Source organism: Balearica regulorum, chromosome 22, assembly GCF_011004875.1.
Source record: "Balearica regulorum gibbericeps isolate bBalReg1 chromosome 22, bBalReg1.pri, whole genome shotgun sequence".
Lineage (NCBI taxonomy): Eukaryota > Metazoa > Chordata > Aves > Gruiformes > Gruidae > Balearica > Balearica regulorum.
Window position 1 is genome coordinate 3,076,878 of NC_046205.1, and position 26,939 is coordinate 3,103,816.

Genomic DNA, 26,939 nt, shown 5'->3' on the forward strand with positions numbered 1-26,939 from the left:
CCCTTCGTCACCATGAATAACGAGTCAGCCCCTCCGTGTGTCCCCGTCCCCCCCGCACCAGCTCGGCTGCAGCAATATGATTTAATTCAGTTTTCAGGTGGGCTTTTAGAGAAGAGCCCAAGTGCTCTGCAGAGAAAGGGAAAAGACTCAAAAAAACGCTAGATAATATTTCAATCAAACAAATGAAAAGAGAAACAAGTTCCCAGCAATGTTCCCTAAGGAAAAACCATCAATTTGGTATGCAAAAGTCGACAATGAGGTTTAAGCTGCAAAATCAGCCCGGAGGGGCTGTGCACAGAAAGCCTTGCACCCACCCCAGCCAAGTCCTCACGCAGGGTGGGTCTCCAGCCAAATTTTCCCACTTATGGGATCATCAGCTCTTCCTTAGGATTCAAATCAGGTCTTCCAGGATAACTCAGCACCTCCGATAACCTTAGCCGTGAATCTGAGAGCAACGAGCTCCCGAGGATTTTCTCCCCAGCTCCGGGCTGAAGCCCCCTTTGCCCGCAGGGCAGGAGCAGCTCTCCCCATCGCGCCACCCTTCCCAAGGATCCTGCCTGCATCCCCCTGGGAAAAACCCAAAACAGCCCAGAAAGAAGAGAAAGAACCCGCCTTCCCCGTCTCATCGAGTTTTGCCTCCTACAAAACCACCAAGAGAAGAAAAATAAAATAAAAATAAACGGAAGAGCTGTTAGAAGGCAGCAAAAGGCAGGCAGGATGACAGGCAGAGGGCGGCACCGCCAGCCGAGAGGTGCCAGGGGACCAGGTCTGAGCGCTGCAGCGTCTGCCTCCGGGAAACCGCTCTGGAGGATGAAGCCTGACGGTGTCTCCTCCTACGTTGGATCTTCTCAACACATCAGAGCCGGGACAGGAATCGGGTACCCGCTCCCCACTTCCGCACCGAGCCCCAGGACAAGAATCTCCTGGGGAAGACCCCGCCACGGAGTCCTTGGACAGACCGGAGTAACTCCCCCAGAAGCCAAAACTCAAGCTTAATTTTTTCAAGGTTGTTACGGATATGCAGCAGGAGCCGGCTGGAAGCCGTGCCGGAGCTATCAGCTGGAGGAGCAATTCCTCCAAGGGGATGGAGGGAGACGGAGCTCATCAGGGTGGGGACAACGGCTCTGTCCCCCCCCAGCACGGCTGTGCCAGGGCATCACGATGCGGCCGTGTGGGGAGCACGACAGCAGCTCCGTGCACGGACAGACGGAAGAGAAACTCCAATTCACAGAAGGTTTATCACTGAGTTTGGAAGGAAAACCCAGGAGAAAAAAAAAAAGCCATTCAAGAGAAAACGCACCCGCCAATACGACGTGTCCTTATTTCTGAGTACAGCTGCGCAGAGTGGGGGTGCTCCGGCCCCCAGGACAGGAGGGCATGCAGCCTCCACGGCGAGGTTTTGCCACAGTTTCTCCCAACCCAACTCATCTCCTTTGAATTTCCACAGGCAAATTCAACCAGTGACAAAAAGAGGTGCCTGCCCCTCTCCCAGGGAGCCCCTGGAGCTCCGCAGAGCATCCCTGTCCTCCACGGGGCACCCCACATCTCTGCGGGGGTGAGGACAGGGACCCGACCCCGGCTCTGCCCCGGGCTCCATCCCACACCTGCCCCAAATTCAAACAGGACTTAACCTAAACGCCTTGGTTTATTTTGATGTTCATTAAGTAACCTCAACTTGTTTTTCACCCCAGGAGTTCGAGAAATCAGCCTGCTCTCACTCCCCTGTCCCATCCCTGCCAAAAAGGGCTCTGAGATTGGGCCAAATCCTGCAAGCCCCGGGGGTGCCCAGCAACGCCAGGCGCTGCAGAGCACGGCACGCGCCGTCCCCTCCTCTCCCCAGCTTCAAAACAGCGGGGCTTCAAGAAGAGCCACTGCAGAGCCTGAAGGCAGGTACGGACCAGCCTGGCAGGCAGAGGCGATGCTCGGGGGAGAGCAGGGGAAAAGCGCACCCAAAACATCCGGGGAAAGTTATTTCGGTGCGGATACAGCAACGGTGTGACCTCGTGCCTGCCTTACCCGGCTCCCTGCAACTGCTGCTTTAAAGAGCAACAATAAAGAGCTGGAAAAAACAAAAATAATCATGATTGCAAGGTGGGAGACACCCATCCACAGGAGAGACCCATCTGTCATCTTTAGGTGAAAGAGGGAGATAAGTCAAGATGGGAAGAGAGGGAAAACAATCCCAAAGCAAACAAAAAAGCAAGAAGAAAGAGGGATGCAAAGGTAGAGGCGGGTGGCCAGCAGCCAGCATCCGCTCCAATAAATCCTACGCTCCTTGAAACTGGCTGATCTCCAATAAAAATTCATTTTAATCTAAGTCCATGAGACTCCTTTGGAAAGTGCTCCCTGGAGAAGCCCCGGCGCTGCAAAATGCTCTTCCATCCACCGAGCCGCCGGTGGGGACCGAGAGCGGCGACAGGGCTGCAGGAGCCCCGTGCCCAGCTCCCCGTGCACACCGGGGTGAAACTACACAAAACCGGGGTCCCTGCGCCCGCTGGGCACATCCCTCTGGGCGTCACCACCGATCGGCACCGGGGACGGGTGCCCGACCCTGCCGTGCTCCACGCTCCCAGCTCGGCCCCAGAGCATCCCACCTGGGACAGTTGCATCCACGTCCCCGTCACCTCTGGGGTTTATTCCTTAAACTCTTTGCATTCATTTAAGCCCCCGTCTCCTGCTAAACCACAGTTATTTCCTCGAGCAGAGAGAGCAGCCCCATTTCACCTTCAGCCCCCTGCGAGCCCCCCAGGCTTTAAACTCAGGCAGTTGGCTGCAAATTTTAAATTACAGCTGAAAAATCGAGCAGAAAACCCAACTAATTACAGGTTTAAGACCCTCTATCGTGAGCCATCTCAATCTCCAGCTCTGCTTCCCTCCTCGCTGCCCCAGGAAATCCCCTCCCCAAGACACACACAAATTAGGGTAGTTCAGTTTAAAACAATTATTTGGAAAAGCATCAAGGGAGAGCAGGGAGCTGCCAGCGGTCCTACAGCCAGGCTAAGGGTTGTTCTGCCCTCCCCTGGTGCCCGGGACATGCCAGGGGGGACGGGAAAGGAAGGAAAAGATGATGAAGAGAGGAGAAGGTAAAGGAAGAGGAGGATTAGCAGAGAGGAAAAGCCAAATTAAGCCCTGGCACGAACAAGGCATGAGATAAACAGCCGGAGGCAGATTGATGGAGCAAGTAAAGGGTTTTCTATAAAGCAGTTGATGTTTTAATGAAAAAAAAAAAGTCATTTTTATTATCAAGCTCTAAACCAGCTTTTCTCTCTTTCTGCCCAGCTTCAGCACAGGACCTGACCTCCAGGCTGGGCAGGAGACGACGGGGCGCCGGGACCAGGCAGGAGCCAGCAGTCCACGAAAACGAGGAGCACTGCAAGGCTAGTGCAGCCCCTCGGAGCTCCTTGGGGACAGGGACAACTCAAGGGGACACAGCGGGACACAGTCTAAAGCCGGGAGCAAGCAGAGCCCTCGGCCGGCACCCAGGCACGGTGCCCATGCCATCGCCGTGGGAGAGGGGGCAGCTCCCCGGCTGGCTCTGCTCCCCCAGCCCAGCAATCAGAGCAAGGAGTTAAGACTCAAAAAATAACCAAAACCAGTTTAAAAGCAATGAGATTCGCAAAAAAAAAAAAATCAACTCCATTTGTATTTTCTTCCTTACAGCTCCCAAGACTTCAGGTATGCCTCCAACTTGCAGCCACGAGCTTTCTCCACGCTTGCAAGAGCCAGAAATACATTATTTTTTTTTTCCTCCCTTTTCCACATCTCCCGGAGATGGAAATTTCTCACAAGACCCCCGATCTGCAAAAGCAGCACGAGCTGACGTGCCAGCGAGCAAAAAGCAGGCGGCAGCTGCAGATCCCGGGCAGGGAAAGCAGCTCCAAAAGGTGCCCCTTTACGCCGGGATCTGGGTGCATCCTGGCTGGCGGTGGCTGCAGATGTCACGCTCGACGCCAGATGGGGAATTTGGCATCGTTGGAGATGCTGCCGAGACCCACGGGAAGCGTGGAAAGCCGCCCGAGCCGCTGCCATCCCGCTGCTGCGGGCGGGGAGATGCCAGGGCGGAGGGGACATCCCCCACGCAGCCCCCAGCCACCCCACGGACCAGGACCGAGGGTTCCCCGGGCGGCGGGCAGCAAACGCAGCGATGGCAGAGGTCACGTGCAGAGAGAGCAAAGCTGGAAATCTTGGCTTTGCGCCCCAAAAACACACCCTAGGACTGTTCGCAGGTTCCTCCTGCCGCAGGATGGGTTGGGGCGACTCGGGGTTACACCCCAGCAAGGCAGCGACACGGGGCTCAGGGGTACCCAGAGCCATCCATGTCCCTGCCATGCGGTTAAAAGCCCTCCTCCTCCCCCCCACGGCAGCGGCAGGGTCCCACGTCCCCTGCCCCCAAGCGACACCCTCCCCAGGACCACACAGCATCCGGCCCCACCGCGCTGAGGACCGACGCAGCTCATCACACCTCACCAGCAGGCACAGCGGCACCCTGCCCACGCAACCGAGGACAAGTCAAGCCCAAAACATCGCGAGAATTAAATCAGGATGAGTCGCGCCGTCCAGGTCTGGGGTACAGGATCGAGGGGGCAGAGGCTCCCGGGGACGCGAGGGGACAAGCGTGGCCCCGCTGGGGACCAGGACTCACCGTGAGGCAGGTCGGCCGTCAGGTGCGGCATCATATAGCTGCGGATGAGCTCCCACCCGAAGTCATCGTCCTCGCCCTGGGTGTATTCGCACTGGTTCGGGTCCCCGTCCTCCTCAAAAGTGCAGCCGGCTGCGGAGAGAGAGACCCGTCAGCCCCCGCTGAGACCCCGCAGAGCGGCTGGTCCCTCCCCAAAAGCCCTGCCAGGATGGTGCGCTGCACCCCACAGAACGTGGGGGGACCCCAGACACCCCCCTACGTGCACCCACAAACCAGGGTATGGTGCTGTCCGCTGCTAGTGGCCCATCTCTGCCATCCAGCTCCCCCATCAGTGAAACGAGCTGGCAGGTCTCAGCTCCCAGGGAGGTCTCAGCTGCAGGAGCAGGATGCAGCTCCCAGCTTCGCCTCCCAGGGCCGGTCACTGAACGAGGGGCTTCTCCCAAGAAACAGGCGCTCAGCTGCAGCGGTCACAAGGATTCGCAATCCCCAGGGGGGGCTGCTGCAAAAATCCTGCTTCGACCTCAGCCCTTCCCCTGCCCACGCGGGTTTTGACCGTGAACTCTTGGGCGTCTGGCCATCGCCTGACACAACAGCAGCAGGTCTCAGCTGGGACCTCCAACAACCTGCAGCAATCACCCCCCTTCAAATGCACCACTGACCCCCCCACCCCCAGCTGTGGCCTGGCACTCCCGAGCCCTTTTATTTCTCTTTTTTTTGGGGGGGGGTCGGGGTTGGGTTTTATCCTTTGCAAAGAGCAAAGCCGAAAGCCCCGCACCACGAGTCGGAACGAACAGCAAGGGTCCGCTCGTCCCCACGTGCGGACGAGGTGACAGCCCCCCCCATCCCGCATCCAGCCCCCCCATCCCGCATCCAGCCCCCCCCCAAGGAGCTCTGGGGCTGGCTTTGCCCATGGGGCCGCTCCGGTTCGTTAACACTGACCTATTGTTCCATTAAACCCACGGATTACAGTCGGACCAGGGCACCAGCGCTAATTAATACGAGCCCCTGGGCTGACGAGGGCAGGCACGTTAAGAAAGCCCTGAGCAAGCAGAACGAACAAAGGCAAATATCCCCTAACGGACCAGCATGAAAGCAGAGCCAGGCCAGGGGATTATTTCTTCTGGGTTTTGTTTTTTTCGTTGGTTGTTTGGGTTTTTTTCCCCTATTTTATCCCCAAATTACATCAGTAATTCCCCCCGCCGCCCAGGGATTTGACGGTTAACGGCCTCGCTGCTGCCGGCGTGGGTTGTGCTTCCCCACGCCGGAGGGATGCTCGGATGTGTTGCTTGTGCACAAGTCCAAACACCGTAAAAAAGCCTGTAAGATGCCCAGAAATTACGATTCCCAACTCTTTCACATGTAAGAACATATTTGGAGCTGTTTTCCTCCACCTTACACTCATTTTTTTAAAGCATGAGGGTGCACTCCAGCTCCATCATCGAAGTTGTGGAGGGTTTTTTTTTCCCCTCCCAGAAACACAGGAAACTTTTTTTAAAAAAAAAAAATTTCTCTCCTATTCATATGCCTGGAGGCACCAAGACCTCACAGTTTTCTTAAAATCCTTCCCGAAATGGAGCGTCTGCCCAGCCCACGTGCGGATGTGCCCCCGCACCACAGACCCCTGTCCCTTCAGCTCTTGCCATGAGACATGCCGGATTTTAAAGAGTCTGAAACTCGGCTGCGCTTTCTAATGGAAGAAAAAGCACAAATCTGTCAAAATTTTCCAGGAAGGAAAGAAAAAAAAAAATTCAAAATAAAACAAAGTGTCAGAAAGTAAGTGCCAAGTGATTTAAAAAAAAAAAAAAAAAAAGCCCAAGTGTTTCTTTCCAAGATCTGCTGAAACTGGATATTCTGGGAGGAAGAAATTTGTTCTTAGTGTTGGGTTTTTTGGGTTTTTTTTTTTTTTTTTCCGGTCTGAGAAACCAGAAGGGAGGCAACAGCATTTCAGGCTGGCAGAGCCCCATTTCCCAGGGAAAAGCAATTCCTTCACCCCCAATAAACTATTCCAAGCCACTAACGATGTCAGGGGAGACGTAACCTCCTCCTGGGCCGCATCCCCACCACCCGCATCCCGCTGCCATCCCCAGCGCGGCCACTGGCACCAACAGGTCCTGTGCCTCAGTTTCCCCACAGCTCCATCCCCCCAAGGCTGGATCCTCAGCCACCTGCGAGACAACGCCCGGGCTCCAGAAGCTTAAAATGCAATTACGTGGAGTAGATGTTTTGCTGGCAGAAGCACAGCTGGCCGAGCCGATCCATCTCCCTCCTCGGACAGGTTTATTGTTATGGCTTTTCCCCCGGGCGAGTCTTTCCTCCCATCCGCTCCCCCCCCCCCCCCGCCATCCACAGCACGAACCGAAGACGACTCGAGCGGCCGCTCCATCTCGCCGACAAATTTGTCTATGATTTGTATGCAGAGGGTAAAAATAAAAAAGGGGTTTGCGGAGCCTGAGCTGTGGGATGCTTTGGGCACCATCTCTCCCCATCCAAGGGTAGGGCTGGAGAGAAGCTCGACCTCCAGCCCCTTCCCCATCACAAGATTAACAAGGGCATTAAAAATTAATGTCTGAGCAATTAAACATCAATATCCCAGCTGCGGGGGGGGGGGGCCTGTGGATACCCCAGCAGCCATGGAAAGTCAGAGGGGGTAAACTCAGAGCTGCTTTGAAAAAAATTCAGCTTTCAGAGCGTTCGCAAGGAGAGCAGGGAGACTGCAACCCGAAATACCCATCTGCGGCAACGGGGACGGTGCTGGCAATCCTAAGGGCAGAGGGACGTGGCCTGTGGGAGCTGGCCGGGACCGCTCCAGGTCTGGATGCTTCTTAAAAATCACCGGTGGGAAACATGAAGCCCCCCAAGTGCCAGCCCCTGCGCTGGCTGGGGGCCAGGGAACAGCAGCTCCCGGCAGCGGGATGAAGGCAGCGAGTGCGGGAGGAGGTGCGATTCCAACTGCAAGAGCAGCTAAAAATACTGCCGGGGGCGTGACAGTCTGCTCCCCGGGGGCACGATGCATGCGAGATGATGCCTGAACACCCCAAAGTCACCTAAATCCCACCCCCCCCCAAACCCAGAGCCTGCCCCAACACATACCAAGGAGGAGACGTACCCCGTGAAACACCCCGCGGGGCAGCCCGGCATGAACCCCCCCCACACCCCCAGAGTGCCCAGGCAGAGGGAAGAATAGGGGCGAGGGCTAACATGGGGGTTAAACGCCGGATGGACCACAATTTTTTTAAAAAGGAAGTAAAAAGAGGTGGCAGGGAGATTTGCCAGGGAGACTGGTACCAGTGCTGCCCAGCATCCCCCCACCCACCACATACCAGTGTCACCACTGGGGCATGCCCGGGTACAGGGGTGAACACTAATATGGGGGTTAAAGACCAGATAGATTTTTTTTTAAAAGAAAAAAAAAAATAGTTGGCTTAATGGATTCACCAGGGAGACAGGTACCGGTGCTGCTCAGCATCCCTCCTGGGTACCACTGCCACCCAGCATCCCTCCTGGATATCCAGGGATGAAGGGGAGGAAAACCAGGGAGGGGAAGAGGAGGAAGAATGAAGGGCTCAAGGAGAGGGAAGAAAAGAAAGACCAAACCACCAAGTACAATGGATGGCGTCTAATTAAATCTCCATGGCCACCGAGGAACGTGGCCGCCTGCCCACCAGCCCACCCAGCGCTCTTTCATCCGCCGAGTCTACGCTCCTCTCGCTTCAAAGTTAATTACACACTTAAACCTTTTCTGTTTAACCTCCTGCACCGTGGGACATGCTCCACGGGCTTCTCTTTCTCTTTTATTGAGCAGCCTTGAAAAGGCTCCCATGCTAAAGGGCGGCCCAGCACCATCCCTGAGGGGATCGCACAGTCCCGTATCCCAAGAGGGATAACGACGCTGCCCAGACCCTGCAGGGCATCAGCTGATGGGGAAACTACACGAATAACGTACCTAAAAGTGGAAAAGGCTTTATAAAAAAAGAGGGTTTATATCCAAACTCTAGCAAGCACGGGCTCCACAGAGCTATGAAATTCAGAGCGGGCACCCAGGACTCCCAGTCCAGGACGAAGCAAAACCAATTGATGGAAAAAGCCCTTTTTGCTCCCGTCTTGGCTTAGCTGGGACTAGATTAGCCCCACGGTCATCTCTGGGGTACAGCATCTTGAGGGCACAAGCCCCCGGGCACCCCATGGCACAGGCACCAGCTGGGAAAGCTAACACAGGCGACCTTTTGGAGTCAGGATTAATTTTTCATCCCTGGCCTTTTCCTGCAGCTCCTGCCCCCCGTCCCGGGTAATTATCAGCAGGAAACGGGGTCTCTGGTACCCCCAGGACACAGCGCGCACCAGCCCAGCATGCCAACACCCCGGACAGTGGAACAGGGCTACGACCCATCGTCACCCTGAACGCACCGAGACGCGGCGGGGACGAGCATCTGCCGAATCAGCATCTCCCAAATCAGCAGTTGTCACTCATTCCCAGGAGCAGGGCCAGAGCCGGAGGCTACACAAAGTCCCACGGCCCCAGACTATCACCCAAGACCCCCCCTTGGGTACATACGAGACAGATGCTCTTTTACTGCACCAAAGGATAAAGGGCTAACGCTCCTGCCGCAAACAGGGAAACTGAGGCACGCAGGTGATTCGGCAAAGTCCCGTAACACCAGCAGCAACCAGCATCATCCCCCGGGGACGGCAGAAAGCCCAGGCAGCTTTCTGGGATGCACAGCCCTGCTCCGGCGGATGCCGGCGAGATGCCATCCCTTCCCCAGCACCCCCGCGGAGCTGAGCCAGCCTCCCACCTCCCAGATCCCGGCTGCTATTTAAAGGTGATTTTCCTCGGCACGCTCCTCCAGGAACGGGCCCTGGGAAGGAAACGCTGGGAGGTGCTTTCCTCCGGGCGCCAGCAGACACGGGGGACAGGGAACACATACTGCAATTCATCTAAAATTAGATACACTTATTAACCAGCAAGATCTCGTACGTACCATACCGCAGGCTCCCGGTCGAGGTTATTAATGGATAAGGGATCGGAAACTCCATTTCTATCTGCGGGGAGCCCGGACTCACGGGGGGTGATGCTATGCAGAGGTCTGGGACTCGCTCAGGGGGATGCAGCGCTGAGGAATCCAGCTCGGCGAGAAAACCAAGACGCAAAGCGGGTCCTGCGCCGCAGCATCCCGGCATCTGATGGGGATGGAGACCCCTGGAAACCCCAGCCGTGCCTGGGGCGGCTCCGTGGGCAGCCCCCAGCCAAGCCCAAACACCCCGGGGCTGGGTCTCCGCGGTGGGATCAGCTCTTCTGGTCCTGGCGAAGGGGAGTTAATTTAACCCACCCCCCCTTAGCTGCACTTTGCACACTCAAAGGGCCCAGGGCACAAGTGCAACAGGCACCTGCAAACAATTTTGTGCATTACACGCACCAGAGCTTATGATAAACACCTTCCCTGATCCTCTCTATTCCCCACTTCTGTGAAATAGAAACATTTAAAAAAATTACTGATTTCCTGGCCCCGATAAAAGCTGATTAGAAGAATATGGAAAGCAGCTCCATTAAAATTCTTGCCAGTAGTTTGTTTTGCTTCTCCAAATCATTTTAAATATTGCATTTAATAGAAAAATAATTTGCTCAGCTGTAAGAAACATCAATTTGCAACTTGAAGCCTTGTATATTAGCCAAAGAAGCTAATGTGTAAACATTAGCAGCTCCAATAACGCATGGGGTTTAGCCAATGCAATTCCAGGGAGAGAGCAGCCAGATATTAAGACAGAGGATTTGCATAATAAGTCACTTATGCCTGATAACCTCGGTGTTCAGAAAGTGCAGGACTAGGAGAACAATATCCATCTACCAGCAACTACAGAAGACGTAAATATGCTTTTTTTTTTTCCTCTTGTCTGTTAGACTCTTTACAGTTTTTACCTGCAAGCCCCCACGGAGGTGTTAAACCTCCTGCAGTGAGTTCCCAGCCCCTGCTCCGGCCCGGAGCCTCCGAGGGACCCTGGGCACTGGGGTGGGAATTGGGAGATGTGGATTCCTTACAGACATCCCCAGCCTGGGGGTGGGGGGAGCAAATACAACTGGGAAAAAAATAAACTCTGAAGGGTTTGCAATGCCTCAGGGCCGGCTCGGGCTTGTGCAAGGACCACACGCGCCGTGCATCACCCACCTTACCATGAAGATGCATTTAAAAGCAAAGGGTGAATAATTAATCTTGCCAGAACCCTTGCCTGGGGCACATCCAGCCGGGAAATGCAGCTCCTCTTCTCTCCCACCTCCCACAGCAGCTCCTGGCGTGGGGGGTATCAGCATCGTTGGGACCAGGGTGCTGCATCACCCCGACGCGGGTGCAAGCAGGCACTGCAACTCCCCAGGGTTTTGCAGTGATGCTGCGGGGCACAAGCCGGGAGGTTTCGGCCCCCCGGCCGGAGCAGCCGGGTGTATTTAACACAACATCCCCCTGTGCTGCCCCTGCACAGCACCTGGAGCCGGCCAGCGCCGCTCCGGGGCAGGGACCAGCATCCTTCCTCCGTTATTTACACCCAGGTCAGAAGAGGTCCCGCAGCACAGAAACTCCCCAGCCAGGAGGCCACTAACCTGCAACGCAAGTGCTTTAATAATTAACCATCACTTAATTAACATAGTCGAGGCTGCCTCTTGACTCCATAGGAAGAAAAACAAGGCAGGCCTTTGGAAACCTCTGTCCCGCCGTTATCGATTGCTTGCTGTGCAATTACAGCTCCCAGGCCACGGAGTCACCTGGCACCTTGTGGGGAAAAAAGGTTAAAAAAAGGCAAAAAGATGAAAATAAAATTTCAAAAGTGAGAAAGAAGGAACGGGGAGCTTGTTTCTCTCCCCAGCTCCTTTATTACCAGCAGGTCTCCATGACCCTGCTGAAGGCTACCTGCCCCATGGACCCAAAGAAACCTGGACCATGAGACCGGAGGGTGAAATGCCACTTTTGGGGAACCCCCCAGGACACAGAGATGCTCCTTCAGCACAAGTTCAGGCAGAGAAAGCAGCTGCCCCAGGACATGGCAGCAGCATCGCCACGGCTCCAGGGCTCTCGGACACCAACCCTGGCTGCAGAAATCACGGGGAAAGACCCAGTTTTCCAGAACAATCCCATTTTGCAGGGGATAAAGATGGGGGGGATGGGGAACCCTCAGTCTGCCCCCGTAGCCCCTCACCCTCTGGGTACCACCTCTCTGCAGTGATGGATGGGGGAAGCGAAGCACGCCGGTGGGCTAATCCTCCCGTGATGGAGCACGTGCCAGCGCTGGCAGGGCTTGGTGCAGCAGCTCGGCCGGGTTATTTACGGCCTTTCAAGGCAGAGAACGGAGCCGCTTGCATCGCCGAAGAGCCCTCGTGCGGCAAAACCAGCCGGTGATGGGGCTGCGCGGTCTGCCCCGTGCCCAGCACCCGCTCCTCAGCCCTTGGGAAAAACAAGAGAAGGGAGGAAGAGGAGCAGGGAGGAAGGTCAGGGCACAGCAGGAGCACATCTCGGTGCAACGCGAAATCCAGGTCGACGTCGGACTTGGAGAGCTGGGAAAATCAACATGGGAAGATTGACACCGAGGTTTAAAGGTGGCGATGCGGCTGACATGGGCAGATCAATCACCCGTGCGCCTGGCTGGTGCGGGCTCAGCTACACCCTCTGCTATCGATGGGGGACCAGACAGGATCAGCGGGGGGGAGTTCCCGTGGGGGGAATACAAAGGCACTCCCATGCCCAGGGAGCCCGTGCCACAGCTCTGGGGAACGTGCCGAACCAACACGGGCACCCTCCAGCCAGGCAAAGGTGGGGTACAGCTAACGGAGCCCCACCACCCCACTAGCACATGCTTTTGTACCAGTCCCCAGGTTGGGCTCAGCCATCCCTGGCCAGTGCCGGCTCAGGCATCCATCCATTCCCAGGGCAGGGGTAAAAACCAGCAGCTCCCACCCAGCTGGGGGTCTCCACCAGCATCCCAGTGCCACCCAGTGCCACCAGAGGTGAAAACCTCTTTAACCAGGCAGATAATTTCCTCGGGTCCCGCAGATGCGGACACCCACACAGACATCAGGTATAAAAGCAGCCGGTGCTTGGGGACGGCATGCCATAAACGCAGAGTCACAGGAGTCCACAGACGCCTTTCCGCAACAGTTTATTTACTGCTTTTAATACCTCCCGCCCCCCGCCCCAGCCCCATCAACAGCAGCACCGGCTGCAAAGCTGGGTTTGCTTTGTAAAGGACCAAAAAGAATAACTGAATTCCCCTTCTTCTCTGGAAAGCTGCTTGAAGCTCCCCCCCCTCCCCGACGTGGTTTTCATAGGGCCTGTAAAAACTCAGCTGAGACACAGGCAGGTGCCCAGCCCCTCTCCAGCTCTGAGGACAGGCAGGATCAGTCCCAGCAGGGACACCGTGGTACCGCCACGCTGCTGAGACCTGGCAGACTCAGTGCACAGATCGGTTTGAAACCACATCCCCGAAAGCAAAGTTCAGTCGCACAAGATGAAGTTGTGGCCAACAGCCAGGGTGCAGGATGGATTCACAGGCAGCGTCAGCAGCTGGGAGGGCATGTGGTGCATCCCCCAACTCCTTCCATCCCTCCCACACAGGGACCCGCTCCCCAGCCCCATGGCAGCACCCCAAGCCCCCTGCCCTCCCCCCCCCCCCAACCATCCAGGCAGGGGAAGGCATCACCCTCCCTGCAAGCCCAGAGACCCCCCCAGGCTGGATCTTCAGCAAGCCCCTGGGACGCAGCACCCCTCCACCCCGCGGGCTCCCACGGGAAGGCTCAGGACCCTCCATCCAGCTCCAGGGAAAGGAAAACAGCTGCTGAGCAGCGAGCACGCTGGGCAAGGGGGGCTTGCCTGCAGCACCCCTTTCAGACCCCCAAAATCACCCCCCCACAGCAGACCCCACTCCTCAAACACCATCCCCCCCGCTGCCACCTCCCCACCATTTCAGACACCCAAACCCTCTCTCCTGGTATTTCCTTCCCCAACTTCTTTTCCTTGTTCTTGCAGACCAGGATGCAAGCCCTGCCTCACCCCCATCTCCCCAGCACAAGCACTCCCACCCCCCCAAACCACAGCCACCCACAATGGGGTGCCCCAATACCCCCCCCCCCAGGGCCGGGCATGGCCCCGTTGGGACCCCGTGTGCAGCCTTGGCTCTGGGCAGACAGTTTGACCGAGGCTCTGTGCTCCCACCCTGCCCCAGCCCCACAGCACCCTCAGCCCACGCCAAGGCAGGCTGGGCTCTCCGCTTGCACCGGTCACACTCCAAAAACCCCAGGATTACACTAATTATGCAGCAATAACTGAAAAATTTGGTGGAGAACACGGGTGGTCAGAGAAGAGACCTTGCAGCGGTGCTGAAAGCGTACATAGCGATTTGCAACCCAGTGCACCCCCTCCCCGCACGCATCCTGCCCCAGCCAAGTCCCAGCTCCCATTCCCAACCGGCTGCACCCACCGAACCCAGCCCAAGCAGGACCCAGCCACCCCGTGGGGAAAAAGGCAGGAGATGGCCCCTTGCACAGAGAAATGCTGTTGAGAGCCAGGCACGGGGAGCAGCAGGTCCCTGGATGGGAGCCCAGGTGATTTACTAAATTAAAAGTTCAACTAATATAAAGAGAAACAGCCCAGTGCAGAGATGCACTGCTTTAGTTTGATATTGTTATAATCAAAGGAAAGCAGGCTGCAGAAAATCAATGCGACATTACCACTCAGACGGCTGAAAATACAGTAAAAAAATAAGCAGCAAGGGGACAGTCCCTGGGAAAAGACCCGGCTGGGCACCGGCCAACCCCCCCATCACATCCCCATCCCCATGGGGAGACGTCAGAGCCTGCCCTGGCACCAGAGGGGCCTCAAAAAGTCACTGGAAAGCTCCAGCACCCACCTCCATCGGGTGCCCCATCACCACCAGGAACACAGAACCAAACGTCCCAGTGGGGACGCTGAGGTGCCGGGGGGGGGGTGACCAGGGATCACCCATCCCCGCTAATTCAATTAGCTAAGCTGCAGCACCTAGCGATTACACAGGAAGAGCATTTATTTTGCTAACTACACAGGGCACTACCACGCCTCCGCCTGCCGCAGGGTTAGGAGCGTTGCATGACCCAGACCTGGCACACAAGGGTGCCTGGGGCTGTCCTGTCCCGTGACAGGCCCTTGTCCCCACGGGTGGGCTGCCAGCAGCAGGGAAAGGGCTTCAGAGGAGACACCATCCTTGGGCAGGTCTGCCTGGGCTTGCTGCACAGGTTTCAAAATCCCCACTGTTGAACCCTCCACCACCTCTGCTCAAGATCTGGGGGGGAACTGAGGCACCAGGGCTGTGCAGCATGGGACAGGAGGGGGCTGCACCCCAAGGAGCCCTGCAGAGCATCCCCAAAGTCACAGCAGCTCCAAAGATACCTCCAAATCCATCCCAGCAAGGAAATGCAGTTTGGCCATAGTCCATCCCTCCACGAGTAGCCACGATGCTCCATCCCCTTCGGCCCATTGGAGGAAAAGCCATTTGCACCATCTCCTGCCAGACCCCCAGGCAGCACCCCAAAGATGACACCACCCCCCCCACAATGGGGGAGCAGCTGGGATGCCGCAAGCATTTCATCTCTTCCAGACCGGCCACCGCTCGCCTCCCGGTGACATCCTCCTCCCGGTGACATCCTCCTCCCGGTGACCCATCCGGCAGCTCATGGTCCAATCGCTGGGTGAAGCACACTGGACTCCTCGGCTGGGCTAATTGGACTAATTAGGCTGAAGGTCTCCAGCATGAAGCAGCACGCCAGGCTCAAATGAATGCCCAGGGGCTGCCACCGCTCGTCTCCAGGCTCAGTCATCTGCCAGCACCAGGAACAGCCACGGGGACAGTGGCCTCGTTAAGGCGCATCAGGTCATCGGTGTCCTCGTCCCCTCGTCCTGTCCTGGGAAAGCTCAGAGCATCTCAAGCCAGCCTGTCGCTGCATCCCAGCCACAACTGATTAGTTTAACGATGTCAAGAAAGGTCTGATCCACATGGGGGGGGGTCCAGGAAATCAAAGCTGTTTACTGGCTTATTAGGGCTCCCCAGACCAAAGGGGTCCCCAGCACCCAGTGGGTGCCACACTGGGGCAGAACCCAGCACAGCCCCCGAGCAGGGAGCGATGGACCCTCTGCCAGGCAAGGAGGACTGCAGCCGCAGGGAGCTGGGGAGCTCTGCACCAGCACAACTACCCTGTTCTGGGCGAGTCTCCAATATTTTTCAAGCCAAACCAAAAAAAAACCCAACAAAAAAAAGTGGATGACAAAAAATATTCAGAGAGAGTTGCTCTGGCTGCAACACATTTACACCCCCCAGCTGCAGCGAGGGTGCAATGCTGCGCTCCCTGCTGCGTCCCTGCCCATCGGTGGGGGGAGTAGAGGGGTCCCCAGGCAGTGGGGTGCACCAGGGCATGGCAGACAGTGTCCCCGTTCCCCCATCAAGGATAGGACTGCCCAAAGTCCCCCCCACTGCCGAGCTGGGGCCACAAGACAGGAGGGGTACAAGCACCCACCCTCCCCAGCTCCCATTCCCCCAACATCAGGAACACTTCAGGGGGCAGGAAGGTCAGGAAACAAGTTCATGGCCAAAGACACTCAGGAGGCTCCTTCCAGCTGTGAGTCTGCCAAGCATAGGGGGTCACGCACCAGGACCCCCCTGAACCCCAAACCGCAGGAGCATCACCCTCCCTGCACTCCCACTGCTGCTCTGCCTCCGCTTCGGAGCGAGCAGCCGCTCCAGCACCCTGATGGCCGGCCACCCGCCAGGAACAGCCCCCGTGCCCCCCCCGACAGCCCCACAACAAAGGGGGAGCAGGGGGGGGGCTTTGCTGTCCTGCTCCTGCAGCAAGCAGAGCGCCAGCACCCAGATTCGGGGTCTGGCAGAGGTACGTGGGGACAGATGGGGACAGCCCCATCCTGGCTCGCAGAACACGCAGCTGCCACAATCCACACCAGGATTCGCTCTCTGGGTGGGAGAAATTGAGGTGCAAAGCCTGAGCCCCTTAAACCCACGGGCCACCCCAGGGGAGGTCTGTCCCCCACCTGAAGCGGGTGCTGCAAACCGGGGCCGAGACACCCCGGGTGGGACCCGGCAGAACACGAGAGCAGCCGTGGGACGAGGTGCAGCTAACCACCGCCCAGCAGGCAGGAACAACGCTCCCGGCTTACGGAAAAACAGCCCGACAGCAAACCCCAGCTCGGAAGGGCAGCCGACGGACGAGCAGCCGGTGCCAGCAGCAGCTCAGGGGGACACGGCTGCCCTCGCAGGCAGGAGACAGGCAGGGGCTCTGCCTTTGCTTTCCAGCATCTGGAACAGAGCTGGACTTTGGCTTTTCATCCAGCCAGAGGGTGCAGAAGACGCCGCTCCCAGCACCAGGAAAGGAAACGGCTGGGGGAACACCCAGGGAAGTCCCTCCGGCATTTGCCAGCTCCACAGCCCTCCTCCTCCTCCTCTTCCTCCCCAGAGGTGCCTTTCACCAGGCAAGGAAGAGCAGATCCCACCTCCCCAGGAGCCCCTCCAGCCGGGGAAGGCGAGGGCACCGCGGGCTGGCACCCACCCCATCACCCACCCACATCCATCCCGGCACAGGGAAAAGCAGCAGCAGCTTCTGCCAGGCCACCTGCAGCGGAAAGAAAAAGCTCCATCTCCAGGACTTATTTATTTTAAGGCTGCCAATGAGGAGGCAATTAGGTCTAGGGGGACTAATTGCTGGGAATCCTCCTTGTCCCGAGGGGAAAGCCTCAGTTTCCCCAAGTCCAAGGAGAGGGTCCCCAGCCTGGAACAGGAGAGTGGGATCCAAGGAAAGCTGCAAAACAAATCCCAAGCCACCATCGGGGAGAAGAGGAGGTTTGGGAATCCTGACATTTAATCACGCAGTGACTAAAGGTTCCCAGACATGTCTAATAAGACAATTACAGTGCATGTTAATAATAGATTATTAAAAAGCTTATTTATGGAGGTTTAAGCAGGCAGATGGCAGGACTGTGTCGATAAGGCTCTCCGGAGCCTGTGCTACCTCCCAGCTCTGAGCACGCAGCAGGGATTTACCTGCCTCTGCCTCGCCAGCCCCTCGTGCTTAACCCTCACACGACTGCCGAAAGCAAAGCGGCAAATCCCTGGGGGGGGTTGCAGCCAGGAGAGGATTTTTATGGGGTGCTTTGGGGTGCTCGGGGCTCTCAGCCTCTCTGCATAGTGAGGACAGGGTGTGGGTTGCGTGCGATGGAAAACATCCATCCCGGGTGCAGTCGGGGGGAAAACCAACACCAGGCAGCAGGGAGGTTGTCGCTGCCAAGGCAGGGGGGCAGAGCCACCAAGAAGCATCTGCCTTTGTCTTCCAGGAGGCATCTTTGCTCCCCACGGGCCCTGATCCTGCTGGCTTTGCTCTGGGAAAGCTCCCAGTAAAGCTGGAATGGGGCTGGTTTGTCTTAGTTTGGATAACAAAGGGAAAAATGTGAAGTTTGGGCCAGGAGGTGACTCACCAGGATCCCTGTTCCCAAGACCAGGGCAGGTCCAAGCACCCAGAGGAAAAACATTAAACAGGAGTTTTGGAGCAAGGAGAAGAGAGCAAAAATGGTGCAAATACAACTGCAAGTCTTGGGGGAGGCAGAACAGGCATTGCCACCCTCCACCACGGAGCTGTGGGTGCAGAGCCAGAGGGACAGGTCCATGCAGGAGCATAAACATCACTGGGAACATCCCTAAATTCTGCTTCACCCGCATGGACAGTGAAGGTCCATCACGCTCCAGTGCAGGAAATCTCCACCCTAGGCACAAACGGGTGCACCAGCACGAGCGGGATTTTCCAGAGCATCCCAGTGCAGGAGCCTGGGGGGTGTCTGCACTGTCTGGGGGTTCTGGGAAAGGCCACGGTGCTCCCAGGGCATTAAAAACACACATGTAGGAACAAGCAAGAGAAACTCTTCCCCGGCACAGCCGAGCAGGCAGGGAAAAAAAATCCAAGCCTGAAACAAGCTGACAAGGAAAATGTAAAACGCTCTTGCACATTTTATGTGCTTGGCAAAGGCTGGAGGGGGGGAAGGCTCGCTCCTGGCATGGGAGAGCCCATCGGCACCCAGGTGAGGGAAAGCAACACCGGGCAAAGCGCTGGGATGAGCAGGATGAGGCACCTGAGCATGAAACATGGATCCCAGCACCCCAGGGCGGGTGGAGGGAGCTCCCCGCAGCACCCAGGCACAGCCCCTCACTCCTAACCCTCCCCCAGCCCTGCCCTGGGATGCTCAGGCTCAGCATCCCCCTCCCCCCTTCTCCGAGCATCCCTCCGTGCCCCCCACTGACGAAGACGCTGCGGGTTAACAGCTGGGGGACGCCAGGCAGATTTGTTCCGCTCCCCGACCCCAATCCCAGCCCTGGGGACAGCGTCTGCTCAGCGGTTCCCATTCACTCGGCCGAGACAACACAGTCACCACGGGGTCGGGGTCACCCGTGCCGCCTCCTGCCAGGCTGCGGGCAGGACCCCCGGGTGACCCCAGCCCTCCAGGGAGGGGCTGCTCCAACACAACCAGCAACCACCACCCCAAACCAGTCCTAGTGCCACCAGAGATGCCACCGACCCCAGTCTGGGGCTCCCCAGCAGCGCTGGCCTCCTAAGTGGAAGCTCCTAACACAAATATTTTATTTGCTTAATTGCTGCTAACGCAGTCAAACCCAAGTGCAAACAGCTTCCGCATAATTACGGTAGGAGTGCCACACAGCACCGGCAGCTGCAGGCGCGTGTCCCCAACGCACGTCCCTGCTGCCAGCGCTGTCGGAAAACAGTCCGGGAACACGGGGAGGGGGGACACAGGCTGCGGTACACCTGGAGAGCAATTTATTGCTGAAGTTTCAAGGTGCACGGGTGCAATACAGAGGAGTGGAGCTGCACCCTTTCCTGGCAGGGGAAGGCAAAAAGAGGAGAAAAGAGCTGAGTTTGCAAAAGCGACTGCCCCGTAGCCCGGCAAGCCAGCCTGCTCCCAGCCCGAGGCTTTCAGCGAGGGGAAAGGCTCCGTGGTTTATTGCAAAGAGTCCAGAGAGGAAAGGTGGGGCTGGCAAATCACACCGGTGACAACTCACAGGTCCCCATCACAGGCAGCCGACACTGCAAGAGCACAAGGGACCACTCGGTTTGGAGGGTCAGCAAGCACCTTTCAACACCACCCTGGCCCCCGCCATGACAAACACGCCGCAGACATGCGCCAACAGTCACCGTGAAATCTTAACAAATCGCAAAAGTTTGCGTGCTCCAGGAAGGAGCAAAGAGCATCCCGAGCCAGTGGGGAGGCTGCGAGCGGCGCACCCAGCTTCTCTCCCAGCTCAGCCCCTTGCTCATCCAGGTCAGGCGGTCACAGGCACGCCGTGCCTCAGTTCCCCCGCTCACATCCCTTCTTTACAAAGGAGCAGCAAGAAAACCACCCATCTTCCAAATACCCAAGCAGCTGGTCCTCCCCACGACGGGCTTCAGGGTTTCTGTAACCCCAGAGCACATGTAGACAGTTTAAATATTTTTTTGCCAGCCCTGCCTGCTGTGCAGCCCCACACCCCACAGGGATGAGCCAGGCAACGTCCCCACAGCGGGCCAAGCCGCATCGGCAAGAGCGAACACCGGGAATCATGTAAAAAAGCAGCTGGCTGCGAGGGCGACAGAGCCAGGGGTTGGAGGCAGACCCCTCACCGCTGCCCAAACCCAGCCCCCCCCGGCTGCATCGCGGAGCTGAGCCTGCTCTGCGTCTACCGGGGGAACACTGGAGCAAACACCCTCCTGATTTCCATCCGGGCAGGCTCCATCCTGGTCTTTGCAAATGCCACCTTGCAGGGCAGGAAGCCCACGGGGGGAAAAGGGTTTGCTTGGGAGGGAGAGCCTCTCCGCAGAGCCCCCCCCCCCCCCAGCACCGGGTCCCCACTACTGTCCCTCTAGCCCCTTGCAGGCAGCTGCAGCTCAGCCATGAGAACACCACGGACCCCAGGGCTGCCCCCCCTCCTCTCTCCGACACCCAGGGGGTGCAGAACCCCCTTCCTCTGGCAGAGGACTCCGAGCCCCTCGCCAACTGCGTGCCTCAGTTTCCCCATCGCCTCTCCTTGCTCTGCCCTGAAGCACAGGGCTGCTCTGCGCACAGCTCAGCATCTCCCCCCACCCCAGCCCGCAACTCTCCCCCCTCCAGCCGCCCAAGCACAACACGAGCCCGTTCCCTCCCCATCTCCTCCATCTCACATGAGCTGCAGAAAGCGTCAGCTGCTTTCTATTTCTCCCATCCATCGTCCCCCCTGCCCCCCGCACGGGTCAGCCTTATTTTGCTTACTGCTGATGGGCATCACTATTTATAATTTTTGGAGAGAGGCCACTACCCAAAACAAAAAAAAAAAAAAATCAATGCACCAACATAAGGACTGCATGCAGGTGAGCTACTTCGTTTTAAAGGTAAAAAAATTAAAGCCAGCAAAAAACAGACTTTAATGCACTAAGCACCACCCAAGAGCCACAGCACTGAGGTCCCCCTGGAGCAAAGCACCAGCTCCCTCCTCCCCCGTGCCTCAGTTTCCCCTGGGAAGAAAAAAATAAGCACTCACAGCCCCAGGCAGCACCTCAGGAGCCCCAAATTCACCCACTTTGCAGTACCCAAACCCCGTTTCCGCTTCTCGGAAGGGTCGGGACCAAGGTGTCCCCCCACACCTCGCCTCTGCCTTCAGCCCTTCCCCAGCCCCCGCTCCTTGCCCGGGGGACCTGGGGGGCCTCAACGCTGAGGTGGAAAAGGAGAAAAAGGGGAAAGGGGGGAGGGGGGAATCTTAAAAATAAATAAATAAAACAAAGTAAAAAAAAATTGAAAAATCGATGGTGCTTGGGTAAAACTCTAATTCTATCCCAGCGATACAAAGGGAGCCCGGGAGGCTGCAACCGGAGAGCGGCCTCGGCCGCCACCTGTTCCCCCCCGACGGGCCCCCCCCGCACTTGCGGACGAAGCACCGGGGCTCCCGCCGCCGCTCCCCGGCTCAGCACCGGGCTGCGCCGCTCCCCGCCCGGCCGGGCTCCCGACGGCGCTGTGCGGTGCCCGCCGCTCGCCTGAGCCACGAGTCCCTGGCAGAGCCCCCCCCCCCCCCGCCGGGGTGAAGTTTTCCTTCCCGGGGGTGCAGCGGGAGGGGAGGGCGGAGGCGGGACGGAGATCGCCCCGGCACCGGGGAGCCGAGCGGAGGCCGCCGGGTTCAGCTCCGGCCGGTGCAGACGCGGGGTGGGACGGCGCAACCGAGCCCCTCTGCCCGCCAGCGCCCCGCGGAGCCCCGGCCACCGGCGTCCCGGACTCGACGGCTGCTCGCTCGCCCCGAGGAAGCCCCGGCGAACGGGACGGGCGGGAGCAACCTCGCAGCGGGACCGACGGACCCCACCCCCCCCGCCCCCCGGCCGGCGGTGTTGAGCAGCGCGCCCCGAGAGCAAACGGAACCCCCACCCCCCCCCACACACACCACCCCCGTTTTACCGGCGGGCGTCTCGGTGTCCAGCGCGTAGACTCGCAGGGCGAGGGCGAGCAGCAGCGCCCGGGCGCTTCGCATGGTGCGGCCGGGCCCGGCGGGGCGGAGGGGCCGGGGCGGGAGGGCCCGGCGGGGCGGGACGGGCCGGGGCCTGCGGGGCCCGCGGTTCCGGCGCAGCGGGGCACGCGCGCCCGCCCCGCGCCTCAAATAGCGGCGGCCGCGCGGCGGCGGCTCGCTCCGCCCTGACGTCAGCACCGCGCGGGCCCCGCCGCCGCTACCGCGGGCAGGCCGAGGGCGCCCCCTGCCGGCCGCCGCGCGCACACACGCAGAACGAGCCCCGCCCCCGCGTCCCGCCGGGGGGGTTGGGGGGGGGGGGGGAGAGTCCCGGGGGGGGGGGGGGGGGGGGTGTGTGTGGTACCGGAGGGGTCACCCGGTACCGGGGAAGGCTGCCCGGGAGCGCCGGCTGCTGTGGGGGTGCGGCTGCGGGTGAACGGGGGGGGCCGGTGCAAGAGCGGGGCGGAGCGCCCCGGTGCAGGAGGGAGCGCGGCTGCGGGCGCAGCCCGGTGGAAGGGGGGTGCGGGGGGGGCCCTGGGGAGGGCGCCCTGGCTGCAAAGGGGGTGCGAGGCTTTGGGGGGGCCCTGGGCGCAGGCGGGTGCCTGCCTGCAGAAGGGTCCCCAGGGACGGCGGGGGGGTCCCCAGGGGTCCCGGCTGGGGGGGAGGGGGGTCCCCACCGGGCTGGAGCGGATCCTGGGGGGGGTCCCCAGCTGCAGAGCGGGTGCTGGGCAGGGGGGTGCTGGGGTGGGTGGTGCTGGGGGCTGCAGGTGGGGTGGGGGCGGCAGCACCCTGCGTGGGGGTCCTGCACCCTGAGAGGGTCACACCTGCAGAGCTGAGCGGGGGGCGGGGGGGGGGGGGTGCGGACACCCACCCCGGGACAGGCTGTGGGTGCCCCCGGCCCCTCGGGGGGTCTCCAGCCCCCCGCACCGAGGGGCCGTGCCCCATGCTGCGCGGGGCTGAGCGTGGGGTCCCCGTGGGGCTGGGCGCTGGGGACAAAGGCCCCGCCGCTCCTTGGGGACAGAGGCGCCCGCCCGCCCCGGGGGGGGGTCCTCAGACCCCAAAACCCCCCCTGGTCCCCTGCCACGAGCCGGATGTCCTCGAGGGACGCGCGCGCGGGGGTGGCAGTGGCACCCGGGACCCCGGTGACACCCAGCAAAGGCACTTTTTCCCTGGGGTGGGAAGGGGGGGACGGATGGAGGGAGGTGCAGGACGTAACTCGAAGCAAGCAGAAGGGAGAGAAACCCAAAAAAGGTGTAAAAAGAGGAAAATCTCCGGCCCTTTCCCGGCCGGGGCCGCGGGGCGCAGGCGCGGGAGGAGGCACAAAGCGCTGGTAGCCCCCGGGTGTCCCCACCGACGGTGCCAGCGGGGATGAAAGGCGCCTTGTTCACCCACATCCTCTCCAGCCCTGTTTCTGGAGGAAAATGTTTTTCCAAAGGTTGGGGCCGAGGAGCTGGGGGGGGAGCGTTGCATCAGCTTCGCGACGTGATCCGCGCTTGGGTCACCCAGCCCCGGGCCGGGAAACCGCTTGGGTGATGAGAACGTGGAAGGCGAAGGGAACGATACCACGAAATATTGGGACTTTTTACCCCAAATCACGCAGGGAGAAGCCCCGGCACGAGCAGCACCCTGCGATGACGCAGCCCTGTCCCACGAGACCCGGCAGCACCCGGTGGGGTGGGGGGGACGGGGACAGGGGACCGTACCCGGGTGTTGCTGAGCCCTGTGAACCCGCCGGGAAGCTCCCAGCCCTGGAAGTGGGACGATGACGCCCCGAAAGCTTCATCCGCGTTCAGCTCATCCCCCAGATGCTGCCGAGCCGCTTCTCCACGTCGGGCTGCCTTAGTAATTTGGGGTCAAATCCCCGAAGAAACGCCTGCCAGGAAAACCGGGGTGCACAAACCACCCCCAGAGCGGGTTCTTGGGGTACAGGCGAAGGACCGGGCACCCCGACAGGGCTCACATCAATGAAGAAAGGCCATCGCCGCCGCGGTTTTACTCCCAGCCCCGGCTGCATCGTTGCAATTTCATTTCAAAGATGAATTTTGCCTGGGAGTTGCTGAGGAGGTTTTTTGCAGAGTAAATCATGGCGGGCGCTCCCCGGGACGAGGGGATCGCTTAATTTACTGCACGTGGAAAACACGGGATGCACCGGCTAAATCAGAGCTAAAAATAACAGCCTGGGCTTTCATCCCCGCAGGGAGGAGGAGGAGGGGAGGAGGAGGGGAGGAAGGCTGCAGGGTGGGCGCTGCAGGGGTGTGTGTTTGGGCCAGCCCGGGAGCGGGGGCCTGGCCCAGGGACGGTCCTGTCCCCATGGCTCCCCGGGCATCGTGTCCCCTGCCCAGAGCCCCAGCGCTGGTGCAAGCGGAGCAGAGGAACCTGCTGGTGACAGGTGGCTCTGGTGACAGCCCCGGGGACGCTGCGCTGACCCACGGACGCTGCGCTGACCCACGGACACTGCACTGACCCACGGACACTGCACTGACCTGGGGACGCTGCGCTGACCCACGGACACTGCGCAGCCCCGGGGACACTGCGCAGCCCCGGGGACACTGCGCTGACCCACGGACGCTGCGCTGACCCACGGACACTGCGCTGACCTGGGGACGCTGCGCTGACCCACGGACGCTGCGCTGACCCACGGTCACTGCGCTGACCCACGGACACTGCGCAGCCCCGGGGACACTGCGCTGACCCACAGACACTGCGCTGACCCACGGACACTGCGCAGCCCTGGGGACACTGCGCTGACCCACAGACACTGCGCAGCCCTGGGGACACTGCGCTGACCCACGGACACTGCGCTGACCCACGGACACTGCACAGCCCCGGGGACACTGCGCTGACCCACGGACACTGCGCTGACCCACGGACACTGCGCAGCCCTGGGGACACTGCGCTGACCCACGGACACTGCGCTGACCCACGGACACTGCACAGCCCCGGGGACACTGCGCTGACCCACGGACACTGCGCTGACCCACGGACACTGCACTGACCCACGGACACTGCACTGACCCACGGACACTGCACAGCTCCCTCCCTGCCTCCTGCTCCCCGGGGCAGGGGCTGAGCAGGGCTGAGGTGACCCCAGAGCCGCCAGCCCCAAACGCTCCCCCCCGGCAGCGTCCCCAGTGTCACCCCTCCCTGTGCCATAGGACCGTACAACGTGCTCCCTCCATTCCCAGTTCCCCCCAGTTGCTCCCGGGTGGCACTTACTCGCAGGGATGCGTCTGTCCCCAGGGGACAGAGCGAATGTGTCACACCTCCCGCTACGGCACCCATGCGTGTCCCCCAGCCGGGACAGCACGTTTCAGGGCGCAGGTGGAGGGCGATGGACGCCCAAAGCCGGGCATGGATGTGGCCCCATCCCCAACCGGCACCACGTTGCCCCACGTCGAGCACGGAGCGATCCCCACAAATCCTCTCCCAGCGGCACTAAAAGCCTGTTAAAATCGTGCCCGATAAAGGAATTAAGCCGCTTAGATGCTCGGCAGCAAAGGCAGGAGGGGGCTGGCTCGGTGCTGGCTCTGCAGGGTCGCCCGTCCGTCCGTCCGTCCGTCCCTCCCCAGTCCCCAGGGAAGGGAAAACCCCCCCAAAATCTTCTCGGAAGAGCACCCGGGTCACGCAGCACCCGAGGGACGAGCTGGGGACGGTCTCTGCGCAGGCTGGGGAGGAGTCCCAGCAGCTGAACCCAAACACCCCGGTTCAGGGGGGAAATGCGGCCGAGGCCAAGCAGGATATTTCCAGGATTTGGGGGGGAACCCACCGGGAAACCCAGAGCTCTTAAGCCACACAAGTATTTCTGAGCGATGCACCGCACTTTCTACGTCCTTTTAAACGTCCAAATTGTGTTTCCAAACCAATTGCTTCACAAACCGCCACGGGAAGGGTTGTTGGTTTTTTGCAGCTGGGATGTTGCAACAAAACTGTCCCCCATTTCCCGGTGGGTGACCATCCTGCTCCGTCACCCCACAGCCCAAACCACAGGGAGAAAAATCCCAACTGCAACCTCCTGGCGTGAGCGCTGGGATTAATTCGGTAACACATCCGTGCTGCTTAACGAGGATCGTTAACGCACTCTAGAGCTGCCTCCCATCGTGGGGACGTGGCCCGAATTTTGCGCGAGAGGAGCTGGAGGGAGACGTGGGCTCCACAAAGGCGCCGTGTTCCCCGCACAGGGCTGGCGCCGGCCCAGGGCAGGGCGGCGCGGGCGGCTCTCAGCTCTCGGGGGGCTCCTTCCCCGGGGAAGGGGCTTGGGGGAGCCCCCCCGGGGTGGCAGTGCTGCTGGCTGCGTGGAGGGGATGGATGGAGGGATGGATGGAGGGGATGGATGGATGGATGGAGGAGATGGATGGATGGAGGGGATGGATGGATGGATGGAGGAGATGGATGGATGGAGGGGATGGATGGATGGATGGATGGATGGATGGAGGGGATGGATGCATGGAGGGGATGGATCCATGGAGGCGATGGATGTATGGAGGGGATGGATGGATTTACGGAGGGGATGGATGGATTTACGGAGGGGATGGATGGATGGAGGGGATGGATGGATGGAGGGGATGGATGGATGGAGGGGATGGATGGATGGAGGGGATGGATGGATTTATGGAGGGGATGGATGGATGGAGGGGCTGCATGGAGAGGCTGTGTGCATGTGTGAAGAGGATGCACAGAGGGGATGCATAGAGGGCATGTGTGCATGCATGGAGAGGATGCATGGAGGGGATGTATGCATGTGTGAAAGTGATGTATGGAGGGGATGTATGCACGCATGGAGGTG

General features: G+C 59.6%; 1 protein-coding gene across 1 annotated transcript in view; it reads right to left on the reverse strand.

The window, feature by feature from the left end:
* PTPRU (protein tyrosine phosphatase receptor type U) overlaps window positions 1-22,309 on the reverse strand; it is a 72,435-nt gene extending 50,126 nt beyond the window's left edge. The window contains exons 1-2 of the mRNA XM_075773824.1: window positions 22,111-22,309; window positions 4,643-4,771 (exon numbers count right to left, since the gene is read on the reverse strand). Coding sequence (XP_075629939.1) covers window positions 4,643-4,771; window positions 22,111-22,183 — 202 coding nt within the window. The 5' untranslated portion in view covers window positions 22,184-22,309. The remainder of the gene's footprint in view (window positions 1-4,642; window positions 4,772-22,110) is intronic.
* Between the last annotated feature and the right edge of the window lie 4,630 nt (window positions 22,310-26,939).